Source organism: Odocoileus virginianus, chromosome 15, assembly GCF_023699985.2.
Source record: "Odocoileus virginianus isolate 20LAN1187 ecotype Illinois chromosome 15, Ovbor_1.2, whole genome shotgun sequence".
Taxonomy (NCBI): Eukaryota; Metazoa; Chordata; class Mammalia; order Artiodactyla; family Cervidae; genus Odocoileus; species Odocoileus virginianus.
This window is the reverse complement of record NC_069688.1, coordinates 41,123,159-41,139,749: the sequence shown is the minus strand read 5'-3', so window position 1 is coordinate 41,139,749 and position 16,591 is coordinate 41,123,159. Positions and strand designations below refer to the sequence as shown.

The window sequence follows — 16,591 nt, the reverse complement described above, 5'->3', positions numbered from 1 at the left end:
TGAATAAACAGAAAATCTGAACAGGCCAATTACTAGTAAGGAGTAATCAAAATCTCTCAACAAACAAAAGTCCAGGACCAGGTAGCTTCATTGGTGAATTCTACCGAACATCTAAAGAAGAATTAATATTAGTTCTTTTCAAACTCTTTTTGGGAAGGGGGAAGAGTAGGGGACACGTCCTAACTAATTTTGCTAGCTCAGCATTACCTTGATACCAAAACCAGACAATAACACCACAAAACAGGAATCTACAGACCAATATCCCTGATGAACACAGATGAAAAAACCAAGAAAAGCCTAGCAAGTCAAATTCAATAATACATTAAAAGGATGATACAACATGAAGTGTTTCATTATTCCAGGGCCACAATGATGGCTGAGTAGCTGCAGATCAATAAACGCAATCACATACTATGTTAACAAAATGAAGGATAAAAATCATACTATCATCTCAACAGACGCAGAAAGCACTTGACAAAATTCAACATCCCTTTATTGAAGGGTTTATTGAAATAAACCCCTTGTGTGTTTACTTAAAAACCCTCAAGAAGAAACTTACCCTAACATAATAAAAGCCATACATGACAAGCCCCCATTTAACATCATACTCAATGGTAAAAAGTTGAAAGCTCTGTTCTAAGATCAAGAACAAGCCACTCTTGCCACTTCTATTAAACATACTATTGAAAGTCTTAGAAGAGCAATTAGGCAAGAAAAAGAAAAGACATCCAAACTGAAAAGAAGTAAAACTGTCACTTTACAGATAGGATATGATATTGTATCTACAAAACACTACAGATTTCACCAAAAAACTGTCAGAACTAATACACAAATTCAGTAACGTTGCATGATACAAAAATATACAAGTATGTTACATTTCTATATACTAATAATGAACTATCATAATAATACTAACCCTATTTACAATTGCATCCAAAAGAATAAAATACCCAGAAATACATTTAATCAGGGAGGTGAAAGTCCAGTACACTGAAAACTGTAAGACATGATGAAACAAACTGAAAACATAAATAACTGTGCTCATGGACTGTAAAAATTAATAATGTTAACATGTCCATACTACCCAAAGCAATCTACAGATTCAATGCAATCTCTCTAAAATTCCAATGGAATTTTTCACAAAAATAAAACAATCCTAAAATTTGTATGGCACCACAAAAACCCCAAACAGCTAAAGCAATCCTGAGAAAGAGAACAAAGCTGGAAGCATCATGCTCCTTGACTTCAAACTATAATGCAAAACTATAATAATCAAAACAGTAAAATACTGGCATAAAAACAGATGCATAGATCAATGGAACAAAACAGACAGCCCAGAAATAAACCCATCTATATCTGGTCAATTAATTTATAACAAAGGAGCAGAAGAATACATTATTATACTTAAATGAGATATTAACACTGAACTCTGATTAAATATTTAAAGTATGTAAAAAAGTTGCAATATTTAATTAAATATTGTCCCTATAAACTCATGTAATGAGGGGTTGTTTATATATTTCTTAAATTTCCAAAGATAGGACCTGCTTATAATAAGTCTATCATTCATGCTCTATGGGAACACATTTTACTCAAGACTGCAGTGGTTTAGAATCTTGAAATTATAATTTATGATCCTGGTATTTAGGGAAAATTATGGTGAAACATCCTGAAAGTCCACAGATCTAATTTCTAAAACTGGCTCTATCTTTGATCTCATGTAAACCTCACCTACTATAGCCTAACAGATCTGCAAAACAAAAAGATGAAACACAGTTCTACAGATCCAAATTTTTTTTTTCAAAGTTAGAAGGATTATCCCTGTTTATTATGTATATTACTTATTTACCACTCCTGATGTATATTTCTATGACACTGAGAAGGTCCACAGCTATAACACTTCACCTTCTATAAATACTTAAGGAGTGAAGTGACATTTGGGTGGTAAATGTAAAAAGAAAATCCCAAGTATATTCTTCTCTGCTCTATCAACTTTTTCCTCTAGGGAGCTAGAGGCCTCAGAGAGTAAGATGCTTCCAGTGCCCCACCAGAGTCAGCCAGATCTGGTTTGGCACTGCCTGTGACTAAGGTTAGGTGCTATTTGCTAAATTCTAGGATTTAGTCAGGAAACAGGGCATTTGTACCCTAACTTGTCAGTAATAAAGGTTTTATTTCAGTGCCCTTCTATCAGTCCTTGGTTTTAACTTATAGTACGTTAAACAAAGGAAAGAACGAGCAGTATCATTAACTAGATGCCTCTCAGTGACCAAGATTAAACTACTGACCAATACTACTTAGTACTACTATACTACGATGAAGTAAAATTCTCAGAGAAGCTAAGCTAAAACAATAACGTTTTATGACATCTAAGATCAGGTGCCTTCTCTATAAAAGTTAGGCAGGAAACAGTATCTAAAAGTTATAGCTCCTAAGACTATAAGTTTAGGAAGAGAGGCCAGATTCTTTAAGAACAAAGAGTCTACAGTTGGTCAAGGTTCAAGAGTTTTCATCAGTAGTGCTTAGAATAATTCTCTAAAATCTAACCCAAGGCAGTAAGAGTGTGCAAAGGCTCTTCTTTACTCACAATTAAGGGAGTATCTATGGGATCATGTCAGAACTAAAAAACATCTAAGAAGCAAAATGCCAAGAAAACCTAAGAACTTTGATCATCTGGGCTTTGGATCAGTGACCAGATTGCATAAAATAATATGATCAAGAACTCTGTTCAATTAGAAGAGTGACTTAAAAAGAACAGGAGACATAAAAGTACATGCAAATTTCTTAAGATCCAAGATGGAACTGAAACCATTTTTATGACTGTCACCAACAGATCAGCCTAAAAATGTTTTTAAGCACCTATCAGAATCAGAACCCTTGGCAGGTGTTAGGTACACTGTGGTAAGCAAAATGTTATCTCTGTGCTCTTCAGAAGTTATTCGTGTTATCTGTTGATGGGGTGGAGAGCACAGCAGATGTAGAAATTAATCTTAAGAGTAAGTAATTTTGAAACAAGCTTCAATGACACCTTTTTCTATCCACTGATCTTATGCCATTCCACATCACTTCTCTACGTAGGTATAATCCAGAAATGCTCCTTTCTGTAATTCCTTTGAGTATCATAATATCCAGCTATTAGTTTAAAAAAAGTTAAGTATCTAAAAAATATTACAAAAGGACAGTGAAGGAGACGAACAGTTAGACATTAAGTTGTCATATATTGCAGGCACAACTACATATAAAAAACCTGCACAGAAAAAAAACCACTGAAAGACATCACTATGCAGTAGTACCAAACATACAACACTGTTTAATCATGGGTGATGGTGTGAAAAGATGGCTACTTTAGGAAATGAAGAAATTTGTCAGACAGTAAATGCCAATCAATCTATCTTTGCAAAATAGTATTTAGTCAATCACTTATCATCTCATCTGAATAACTTCTCTCTATTCACAAATTTTTATAAATATCATTATCAAGAACTTACCACATGAGTAGTTTTTAATGTATTGCCATCAAATCTGCATAAACTGAAGTTCTCTTCAAAGAAAATATCACATTCTTCTAACTCTTGAGCATTACAAGGAGGTTTATCTTTATCTGGATTTGGATTCTTGGACCAGAAAAGAAAATAAACAACAATAAGAGAATTAATGTTTTCATATTTAAAGATGTTGAGATTACAAAAATAATGAAATAATTAAATTTCAGACTCAGGACCAATAAAAACTTAAACAAAAATAGTCACAAAAATAGTAGACTGATAGAACCAGCCAAAAAAGATATGAAAACAGCTATTATAAACATGTTCTATATACTCAGAAATATAAAGAAAAACAAACATTGAGAAATACAGAAGATATAAAAAAGAACTGAAATTCTAGATATAAAAATACAACATCTGAAACGGAAAACAACATAGATGATACTGACAGCTGATTAGACATGGCAGAAGAAAAGACAACCAGTAAGTCTGAGTCTATTTAAAATGCAACAGTCTCTCTAAAACAGTAATATGTGCTGTGCTGAGTCAATCAGCTGTGTCTGACTCTATGGTCCCATGGACTGTAGCCCGCCAGGATCCTCTGCCCATGGGGATTCTCCAGGCAAGAGTAAGCGGGTGGCCATTCACTTCAGGAGATCTTTCCAACCCAGGGATGAAACCTAGGTCTCCCACACTACAGGTGTGATTCTTTACTGCCTGAGCCACCAGGGAAACCCGAGTAAAAGATAAAAGAGTCCATCTAAAAATGAAGCATAGAGAAGACAAAAACTAAAAAACAGACACAGAAAGTAAGAACCCCAGTGGCCTATAGAACCATATCAAATGGTCTAACATATAAGTATTTAAGGATGCAAGAATAGAAAAAAATTTGAAGACATAATGGCAATTTTTTTTCAAACCTGATGAAAATGATAATCTTACAGGTCAAAGAATCTCAAGCATAACAAACATTAAGAAAAAAAATCACAGTAAGTCACATTACAATGAAATTGCTGAAAATAAGAAAAATAAAATCATTCTCTAATAAAGAGAAAATTTTAAAGTGGTCAGAAGAGGAAATCATACTACAAATAGAGGAACAAAGTTACAAATGACAGTTGATTTATTAGAAACTATACAAGCCAAAAAACAATGGCGTATGCTTGAAGTTCTGAAACGTAAAAAACCTGTCAACAGTGTCTTACACACTTAAGAAAAATAGCTTTGAAAGAAGAAAGGCATGCATTTTTGCACATGTATGTCTGCAGAAAAACAAAAGAATCATCCAGCAGAAAGAATTTATCCAGCAGAATACAATGCAAGAAATGATAAAGAAAATTCTTCAGCAGGAAAAAAATGACATCAGATGGAAGTCTGAATAAACAGTGTGAAAAGAGGAAATGACAAATATTTGGATCAACTCAAGACTTTTCCACACTGAGTTTTTAATCTCTTTAAAAGACATGTAACTAAAGTTACAACATATTAAAAGTTTATTTAAGGTAGAAATAAAATGACAAAAGTAATAAAAAGGATGAAGGAATGGAATTATACTATAAAGTTCCCAAGACATGAGTTAAATGAACTCAAGATATGAGTTGAAGACACATGGTCATAAGTTGAAGATGTACACCATAATCTCTAGAATCAACATTAAAACACACACACAAATATCCACCCAAACAAAAACACAGAGGTATAGTTAAAAGAAGCTAAATGCAGAGATAAATGGAATCACTGATATTTAGTATGTTTCACTGTCTGCAAAAATCACTGTTTGATGTTTTTCTCTCAAAGAGTGAAAAAGGATTACTCAAGTTATAAATTGTATATTCACATGCATGTAACAGAAATACAATTCTATAGCAACTGATAATATGTGAACATTTTATGTCCACATACCTAGTTTGCCAAAATACAGTCATGTTATTCAGAATTTAAGAACCCACAAGGGTCTGAAACTAAATGTCTCAGTTACAGACATTATCAGATCTGTCCATTTCCAGCTGAGATATAGAGCCAGTTAGCTATGGTTGTCTGCTCCATTCTAAATATCAAAGGAAACAATGATTACAGTGGCTGGTTAGAAGGCAATTCCAGCAATTAGCTGCGCCATGGGCTTTCCAGGTGGTTATAGTGCTCATGTACCCTCCTGCCAATGCAAGACACATAAGAGACTTGGGTTCGATCCCTGGAGAAGAGAATGGCTATCCACTCTAGTATTCTTGCCTAGAGAATCCCATGGACAGAGGAGCCTGGCGAGCTACAGTCCATAGGGTTGCAAAGAGTTGGACACGACTGAAGTTGACTTAGCATGCATGCACGCATTCTGTTACAGTGACTCAAGAAGATACGTACATCAAGCAGAATAGAAGGTACTCTCCCTCCCTCCCTTTCCCTTTCAGTTACTCAAATGGGGCTTCCCTAGGGGTTTAGCTAAGAATCTGCATGCAATATGGGAAATGCAGGTTTGATCCTTGGGAAGGAAAGGTCCCCTGGTGCAGGAAATGGTAACTCACTCTGCTATTCTCGCCTGGTAAATTCCATGGAGAGAGTAACTCAGTGGGCTAGACTCCATGGGGTCCCAAAGAATTGGAGCAACTAACATTAGAAATAAGAGGGCAAAAATTAAAAGCTAAGGACTATTGAGGCAGCCAGTACTGAAAAAGACAAGATTACAGAGAAAAGAGAAAGTAAAGAAAACCCAAGACTCCATGCTGTTTTCCTCAAGCTATCTGCTATTTCAAGCTGAGCTGAAAGAGACCAGGGAAAGCAGTGGATAAAAGGCTAAGAAGCTGAATTTTGATAATAATCAAGGTACTTGGAGAGAAAAATTAGAAATCAGGGCCTACACAGGAGGAGAAACCCTGTTAAACATTCCGCATTTTTAGCTAAATATGTGAAAAGTTCTGCCCTAGGTTTAAGAACAGACAAAGAATAAACCAGCCAAAGCCAGCAACAAATCAAATCAATCACTAATGGGATTAAACAAACAGGCAGAAAATCTGGAGGATGCAGCTAATGTAGTATTTAGAAGGAAGTGTACAGCATTAAATGTTTTCATCAAAAAAGGAAGGTTAAAAAAAAATCATCTAAGCTTTCACCTTCAAAAAAATAGCAAAATAAATCCAAAGCAAGCAAAGAGAAAGTAATAAATGTCATAACAGAAATGAACGAAACTGGAAACTGAAAAAAAAAAAGAAGAAAAATAAAGTCAATTGAAATAAATGCCCAAAATATCTACTAAACAACTTAAATTTATGGTTTAAAACATTCAAAAAAAGATAACTCCAGACAGTTTCACTGGCAACTTCCATCGAACATCAAAGAAGATATAATGCCAAGTCTACAATCTCTTCCAGAAACAGAAGACAGAAACACTTCCCTATTCATTTTATGAACTCAGCATTATCCACATACAAAAAGTAAAGAAACAAAACAAAAACTATAGACCCCAATATTCCTCACAGAGATGTAAAGCTCTTCAATAATACCAGTAAATCAAACTAGCAGTATGTAAAAAAGTAATTTTATCTTACTGTGGATTAGAGGTTCTAATCAATGCAGTAAGGCAAGAAAAGGTATAAAGATTTGAAAAACAAAAACTGCCTTCAGTTAGAGATGACAAAATTCTATTATTTTAAAACTAACAAATACACTAGTATTCAGGCATAAATAACTTAGTCATTTAACAACATTCATTTGAAATCAAGTTTAAAAGGCAGTTAGCAGCAATTATCTACAATTTCACAACAAACCTCCATTACTGTCTCTATAATTATATCCCCAGAGCACTATCACAATAAATACTTGCTGAATGAATGAGCATAGAGAAATGCAGTCTGCATGACTTGTAACAAGGCTATGAAATCAAAGTTCTGTAGTCGTACATAAAATTTCAGAGATTCTTGAAATTCTCCATTATGCTGGAAAATGTGAAACATGGTTTCTCCATTTTGGTCATGTTTTCTTTTGTCAGAGACATTTACTTTCAATATTCGAATCTTTCCCTTCCATCTTAGGATGCAACTAACTCTACAGTATAAATACTTCTTTATACAACCTTCCTCGTTGCTATAATTCCAGATGGCAATAAGTCAGACATTTTAAATGTGCTGATGTAAGATCTGGTGAATGAAGATAACTGAAGTTCTAGTGTACTGCTGTATTTGTTCAAATTCTTAACAGTATCTTAAGTGTTATCAGAGGAGGAACATATTCAACAAAAAACCATAGTTATATGTAGTATGTATATATACACACCCCTTGTGATATTCTAAGATCACCAAAAAAAAGTCAGTGATTACAAATAGATTAGCAAAGTAGGGTATAAAATCAAAATTTTGTCCCTGTCAGCACTGGTCAGTCAGTTCTTCTAAAGGAGAATACAGATGTACAGGCAGATACAGTTGACACCTGAACAACATGGCTTTGAACTGGAAGGGTCTACTTATAAGACAAGGCAGGAGAAGGGGACGACAGAGGATGAGATGGTTGGATGGCAGCACCGACTCAATGGACGTGAGTGTGAGCAAGCACCGGGAGCTGGTGAGGACAGGGAGGCCTGGCGCTCTGCAGTCCATGGGGTCGCAGAGAGCTGGATATGACGGAGCGACTGAACTTAAAATACACACTACAGAAATACATAATATGCAACTGGCTGTATCTGAGGATGTGGAACAGCAGATATAGAAGACCAACTATAAGTTATACTCAGATGTTTGAGTGTACAGGGTGGGCCCCCTAACCCCTGCATTGTTCAAGGATCAATTACATTATCTCCTTTTCTCTCTACATATATTGAGAGACCAAGAGATACATATGTATATATACACATGCATGCATACCTACCCTGAATGTGCAACATGCCCACACACATATATGTATTCAGTTAGTGAATAGGGAATAAATATTAGGGAATAAATATTAGAATTTCAAGTGATATTCAAACACTAGTCAGTAAAACCTAATGTCTTTTACACTAGGAAAAGCAAAATAATGTTTGAAAAACATGGTATAATCCCCACATTCTTCTGAATCCTTGGGAAGTCCCACTACGATTGCAATTGCTTACGAGTTCATCAGAGGTCAGATGCATCAAACGCTCAGCTATTGCAGCACACTGAGCTGAGTCTCTTATACACTCCCCTTGTTTGTCACCGACCACTAGCTCTGGCCATGTCATGCCTTCATTCTTCTTCATCAAGGAAATCTCCAAGCTAGATGTGTAAAATGAGGAAAGTTATGTTACCTTAAGCAGCTACACAAACTATACAACCAATATCAAACAGAAGAATCTTCCGTAGAAATTATCCATCTGGTGTCCAGAGAATGTTTTACCAAAAATCATGTTCATTTTAGTATGATGGAATACCTATAATCCAGGCGTAAACAAAGTAGACTTAACAAATAAGAAAATACCACGGGACTGATGGGCAAGAGTCAAATCACCCTCAGAAAGAACTTCTGCAGTTCACGTGTGCTGAGTGTTAGCAATCTTAAGTAATGGAAATATAAGCAGCATGGACCTATGAGTTATTTCAGTGGGGAACGGAGGTGGAGTGATGGGCACATAAAGTTAACTGGAAAGGGCCTAGAACTAAAGGTATCTCTCTGTGTGTGGAGCCAACAATTACCTTCACTATCACCAAACTAGCAGTCATAATATGATTACTAAAGATCAGGCAGCTTAAATCAATAAAAAAAAAGAACCCATAAGGGAACTCTAAGATTAAGGACTAATACAGCGGGAAAGGGGGAGAGAGGTGAGTCAGGGCAGACTGTGGACATGGGATAGGGAATTGCCCATGTGCCTCCTGACTAGGAAAGAGAATCCTGTATCTTGTGGTAATACAGAGAAAAGTGGGGTGGCAGCACCTGTTCCACGGCAAAGCAACCTTTTCCACATGCCATCTCTGGTACACATGGGTCATACTAACCCATGCCCTGGAACTCAATTGCAAGGAAACAATTCCAGAACACAATAACAACTATTATCATAATTATCAAATAGAACATGTTAACTCTTCAGCTATTTTCAAGGCTATTATCACCACCTCATGAATTAACTACAGCACTTTAAAATTTTCTAAAACTACTTTTATTTAAAGAGACTATACAAAATATCTTTCTTACATAATGAGTTTCTATCATTAGCATTAAAAATTACCACTGCAATTAATAATGCCCAGATATAGTTATATCTTCTAAGGAGAAAGCTAATCTCAAAAGATGAGGATGATTAATGATGGTAAAAACAATGTCAGGAGCTTATAGTTACCTAATGCTTACCACGTGCTAGGTGCTATCTTAAGCACTTTACATATTTTAACTCATTTATGGCTCACCACAAAGAAAAAAGTACTATTAGCATCTCCACTTTACAAATAACAAAACAAGCACTGAGAAGTTAAGTAACTTGCCCAGGTCACAAGCTAGTAAAGCAGTCTGGCTCCAAGTCCATGTTCTTCACTATTGCACTATTTTGCCTCTCTGAAAAAACATATGTAAATAACTATTAAAGAACTCGTACCTACTGACCAGAATGTATAAATACTGTTCTTAGTCAGTTGCTACCTAAAGAAGTTAACAAGTTCATACAGTCTTGGTTTATAAAGAATTTATGAACCATCATTAAATTTGCATATTTAGTCACTCTTTTAGCATATATGCATTTCTACGTTTTAAAACTAGAATCACATCCTACCATCCAAGCAAAAAGGAATACATAGCTCCATACATAATACAAATTAGTTAGCAAATCCTTTCAAAGATAGAACATTAACTATTAAAAATGAGATGAATAATATAAAAATATCATGTGTTTTAAACCAATGATACCACACACACATCATTGTAATTATCTTTTGTAACATTAAATAGTAATTAAGCACCTCAAACTTCATGGAAAAACAATACTGATCTATGTTCATGTGTTAAATGTTGAATCTATTTTTGCATATAGTCCAGTTCTTCTCCTAAATCTTGGCTGAGTTACTGCTTGATGACTTATATTTAACAGTATGTTCCAGCTGGTCTGCCAATTTAAAAATGCTATCCTCAAATCGCACACACTACTGAGACATGTTTAAATAGAATATATGGAAATATAAAATATTTTTAAAAGAACCTTTCGGATATAGAGTTTTTTAAACAATATATATAAAAAATATAACCAAATCACCAAATCATTATCTCCATTAATTTATTATCTCCACCAATTTATTATCTCCATTAATAAAATGATTTCAGGATATCTGTTCAATTTAAAGCCTAAAAAACTTGAATTAGATATATAGTTCTTAGACTCTCAGCATTTAGATTCATATCAAGACTCACTTCATTTCACTAACTACACTAAAGCCTTTGACTGTGTGGATCACAACAAACTGTGGAAAATTCTTAAAGAGATGTGAATGCCAGACCACCTTACCAGTCTTCTGAGAAAACTGTCTGTGGGTCAAGAAGCAACAATCAGAACCAGACATAAAACAACTGACTGGTTCAAAACTGGAAAAGGAGTAAAACAAGGATATATACTGTCACCTGTTTATTTAACTTTAAATGCAGAGTACATGATGCAAAATGCCAGGCTGGATGAAGCACAAGCTGGAATCAAGATTGCCAAGACAAACATCAATAACCTCAGATATGCAGAAAACACCACCCTTATTGGCAGAAAGTGAAGAGGAACTGAAGAGCCTCTTGATGAAAGTGAAAGAGGAGAGTGAAAAAGCTGCGTTAAAACTCAACATTCAAAAAACTAAAATCATGGCATCTGATCCCATCACTTCATAGCAAATAGATGGGGAAACAACAGAAACAGTGACAGACTTTATTTTCTTGGGCTCCAAAATCACTGCAGATGGTGATTGCAGCCATGAAGTTAAAAGATGCTTGCTCCTTGGAAGAAAAGCTATGACAAACCCAGACAGTGTATTAAAAACCAGAGACATGACTTTGCAGACAAAGGTCCATCTAGTCAAAGCTATGGTTTTTCCAGTAGTAATGTACAGATGTGAGAGTTGGACCATAAAGAAGGCTAAGCGTGAAAGAACTGATGCTTTTAAACTGTGGTGTTGGAGAAGACTCTTGAGAGTTCCTTGGACAGCAAGGAGATCAAACCAGGCAATTCTAAAGGAACTCAATCCTGAATATTCATTGAAAGGACTGATGCTGAAGCTGAAGCTCCAATACTTTGGCCACCTGAAGTGAAGTGACTCCTTAGAAAAAGACCCTGATGCTGGGAAAGACAGAAGGCAGGAGAAGAAGATGACAGAGGATAAGATGGTTGGATGGCATCACCGATTCAATGGACATGAGTATGAGCAAACTCTGGGAGATGGCCAAGGACAGGGAAGCCTGGTATGCTGGAGTCCATGGGGTTGCAAAGAGTTGGATAAGACTGAGCAACTGAACAATGAACAGTAAGCACAGGAGTATAATATCTAGTTAGCAAATTAAAAGTCAGTAGACAAAAATTATTTCCATTAAAAAGTTTAAAATGTGAAAATTCAAATAGCCATTTTCAATCATTTATTATTATTATTACTCTATTGTATCCAAAGCTGAAATGAAAAGCATGACAATATAATGCAGATAATAACTAAGCTAGTATCTTTAACCTTAACTACAGCCGTGCTCTTTGACACAGTAATTCCATTTTTAATCTATCCTAAGAAAAATAATCAGCAGTATCAATGAGCCTATTCCCCCTTGATGTAACCACTGCAGAAAGGATAAAAAGAAGAAAAAAGTAAAATAATAAAAGGTAAAATTTCAAATATAAATAAAACTAAAAAAAAATACCTATTATTTTCTTTAATTATCCATGTACTGCTTTCATGATCAATAGATGAAAAGAGACTGCCTTCCAAAAACCTCTGACCCTTCAGTACAATGTTGACAGAATCAGGCAAAAACTGTACTTGAATGTCTTCCTTAGTACAGTCTTCTGGAAGCTGTATTGTTACTGTCAAATCATCTTCAGTCTGTTGCCAGTAATACAGAGGTTCTTTGGGAAAGAAAAATGTATTATGTAATAAAAAAAAAAACAGAGACTACAACATAACATACAAAATCAGAAACTAGAACATACAAAAGAACACCTATCTAGCATCTTTTCTAGTGATCTTCTCACAAAAAAGTAATTATGAACAAATACATAGAGATCTCCTTGGAGAATTTTCACTCAAAGTGTTGTAGCAATCACACTTGACATTTCCCTGTTCCAGGCTTAGACCTAATACCCTAGAAGATATACACTCATAAAATACAAATCATAGCAACTCTTTATTCCCTATCTCCCAGTATCCCTGCTTCTCCCTCTTCCTCTTACACACACACACAGGATTCCAAGCACGTGTGCATGCACACACACACACACACACACACACACACACACACACACAGGATTCCAAGTTAAAAGAATACCAAATATGTTATAAACCCTGCCTGAAACTTTCATCACAACCTTGATTTGCCACTGTTGGGGCAATGTAGTAACTCTGTGATATAGGAGACTACAACTATTTGGTGGGACAGACATCCACACAAAAATAGAAGATATATTTTCCTTACAAAAGTATTGGCTATTTTATCCCCACAATATGAAAGCAATTTCATAGCAAATTGAAGGGCTGTCAGTATATTTAGTCTAAGTTCCCAGTAGAAGAATCCTCCTTTCCCCTCCTTCACTATCCTCTATGCTTGGCTCCTAAAAAGCTATCTACCTAAGAAACACTTCTAGCCCGTAATACTATAACCAAGAAGTAAGAAAGCGGGGCGTAAATGTAAAATGGACAAATATTTGCTCAAAAGCATCCATAAACATTAATCTGTCTACTCACTCATCAGAAAGAAACATAACATTGGTGTTGTTTAGTCACTAAGTCAAGTTTGACTCCTTTGTGACCCACCAGGCTCCTCTGTCCATGGGATTTCTCTGGCAAGAATACTGGAGTGGGTTGCCATTTCCTTCTCCAGGGGGTCTTCCTGAACCAGAGATCGAACCTGTGTCTCCTGCACTGACAGATAGGTTCTTTACCACTGAGACACCTGGGAAGCCCAGGTAATAAGTAATATCAGTCTAATTGAAGTTTACAGAAAATGAAACCAGCATATATACTCAGAAGAGAGATTAAAAGAAAGCATGCTAATTAACAAACTATCCATAATTTTAAAGTTACAACCATTTTCCTTTCTTATTGTGCAAGTCTGATGATATTAAAATAAATACAGAAGAAATTTCCCAAGAGGAAGTAGGTACAAGAAGTTAAGTAAGGGCCATTTATTAGAAGGAAAACAGAAAAACTGAAGGGTTTACACTAAATGGAAGTGGTTTACACTAAAAGAGAAGAACAAATTCAGGAGGAATTCAAACATAACGTGAGATGTCAACGAAAGAAATGCTAGTGGCTAGTGATTTAAAAACATGTGTTCCAAAAAACAAAAACATGATGTGTTCCAACTAGGCTGCAAATCTGTCTTGGAAGCACATGGGCCTAGCTCAGGCAAACTGGTTCCAAGGATGAGGGCAGTCCTTCATTCTTCCTCAACCACTCACCAAAGGAGTCCTAAAGGGCATGTGGTCTAGTAATACAAATAGCTACTCTGGCTAAGCTCCAGGAGAGTTTAACATTATAACTAAGACAAAGCAGTAGAGTTTATTCAGAAAGGGATCTTGTGAAAAAAATCACTTGTGAGGAAAGTAAGCTGTTAAGAGGGGAAGTAAAAGGCCACCATACACAACTCTTATATTCAGGTGTTCATATTTATAAACCTCGAGAAAATATTTTTCAAGTATTTATTATAAAAGATTTTCAAATATTTTTCAACAAATTTATTTTTTAAAGAGCTGTATGAAAATGAAAGTCGCTCAGTTGTGTCCAACTCTTTGTGACCCCATGGACTACAGAGTCCATGGACTTCTCCAGGCCAGAATACCGGAGTGGGTAGCCTTTCCCTTCTCCAGGGGATCTTCCCAACCCAGGGTTCAATAACCCAGGTCTCCCGCATTGCAGGTGGATTCTTTACCAGCTGAGTTCTCAGGGAGAGCCTAAAGAGCTATGTAAATACATAAAAATAGTGCAACTGATTTTTATTTTAAATAATTAAGTTGTTAAAGTAATAAAAAGGGTAGCTTCAAAGAGTAATACATATGATTGTTAAATACTGTGCAAATCTGTTAAGTAAAATATACTATTCTGACTATAAATATGAGAAATATGAACAGCAATGATTATAGAGAAATGTTAATCCTGAATATTTAGAACATGAATTCTTTGCATACAAATATAAACTTCTTCTGAAAGTCTTTTTTATTCTAAAACATTACCTTCATTCATTCATCCAAGACTGAGAAAACTTAAGTGATTCTACCCCCTAGGAACTTTCTTTCAGTTCAGCATGAAAGGGAAGAACACGTAATTAGCATACCTATATGAAGAGATATATACCTATAAGCCTCTTCATACCTATCTCAAGAGGCTTCCCTGATAGCTCAGTTGATAAAGAATCCCCCTGCAATGCAGGAGACCCCGGTTTGATTCCTGGGTCGGAAAGGTCCCCTGGAGAAGGGAAAGGCTACCCACTCCAATATTCTGGCCTGGAGAATTCCATGGACTATACAGTCATGGGGTTCGCAAAGAGCTGGACACAACCGAGCGACTTTCACTTTCACATGAAGAGAGGTTACCTTATTTTTAAAAATTACTATCTATGATACTAATATGCTGGATTTTCAAATATCAACAACAAACAGACATCAGTATTTGTTTATTCATTAAGTATTTGTTAAATATCTAATCAGGTAAGATAATACATAGATTTTAAAAAACATTTTTGTTAATTATGGAAAGTATTAAATTTAACCAGTTCACACTACCTAAGTGGCATATTTTATGAAAGGCTATTCTGGGAAATATAAAGGAAAACAAAGAAAAATTCAGTGGCAATCTTGACCTGGTAAAACTCATAACCCAGCTAAGAGGACAAGTCAGATCTATTTTACACAGGAGTTCTATGGAGATTCAAAGTAAAATTACCTTTGATTTCCTCAGACATGTTTTCATCCTTACTTTCTTCAAGATCCTGACCAGCTTGAACAAATGTAAAGGACTTGTAGGAGACAATCATCAGACCGTTCCCATCAGGCTCAATAGCGGCATAATGTGGCACGGACTTCCCACGGAGAATATTACACTTAGCCATTTCATATTTTTTATTATCTGTGAGAAAATAAAGCATTTTAGAACAAGAAAATTATTAACAAAAAACTATAATAAAAATATCTGAAAATATTCAAATATAATTCTAATTTAAATTAAATATTTTAAATGTACTATTAAAAAGCAGACTATAGGTATCTTTTTATAAAAGGATAAAAAAATTTACAACCTAATATTCTGTAAATAAAATCTCAAAAATGGGTCTGATGAAATTTGTTCTAGGTTGTGATGTCTAATGTGGTAGCCACTGGCCATGGTAGCTGTTTAATTAAGTAAAAATGGACATTCACTTCTCCAGCCACACAAGCCACACTTTTAAGTGTTCAAAAGTCACGCATACCTAGCTGCTATCACACTGAGTGACTCACATGCAAACATGTCCATTTTGGGAAAATTTCTATTGGACAGCAGGGCTCTAAATTGTAAAAGTGACTTACTTACCCGAACATCAACCTCTGAAAAATCTACCCGTTCCTTGACTACAGCCTGTCTACTTTCTCAGCCCGTATATGAGAGGTGTCTTCTGACAAGAGCCACAAACTGACGGTAATGGGAAAAGTGTGGTGTGGACTATTTTCTGCCCATTAGCAGGTTTTCTTAAAATGAAATAACTTTTACGGTAGAAATAATTTTTATATATATTCAGATATAGATCTATTTGCCATAAAATATAAATAATTGTACTTAAGAATTTTAAAGATAGGAAAACTAACTGCATTCTGAAATTTTCTGGTAAACTAACTGAATTTATGTGTTTTTCTTTTTCTTGCTTTAAAAGTACTCAAACATTTGAGTCCATACTGTTACTTAACATTGTTACTTTTGATAACAAAATGTTTATTACAGTGGGTAGTACTTTTAAGCTTCACACTGAGTAGTCAA

The 16,591-nt window shown here is 35.2% G+C and overlaps 1 protein-coding gene across 1 annotated transcript in view; it reads right to left on the bottom strand.

Annotated features, from left to right (window-relative positions):
- Positions 1–16,591, bottom strand: part of NUDCD1 (NudC domain containing 1) — an 87,922-nt gene that overhangs the window by 30,987 nt on the left and 40,344 nt on the right. The window contains exons 5-8 of the mRNA XM_020876365.2: positions 15,527–15,709; positions 12,291–12,495; positions 8,557–8,701; positions 3,486–3,611 (exon numbers count right to left, since the gene is read on the bottom strand). Coding sequence (XP_020732024.2) covers positions 3,486–3,611; positions 8,557–8,701; positions 12,291–12,495; positions 15,527–15,709 — 659 coding nt within the window. The remainder of the gene's footprint in view (positions 1–3,485; positions 3,612–8,556; positions 8,702–12,290; positions 12,496–15,526; positions 15,710–16,591) is intronic.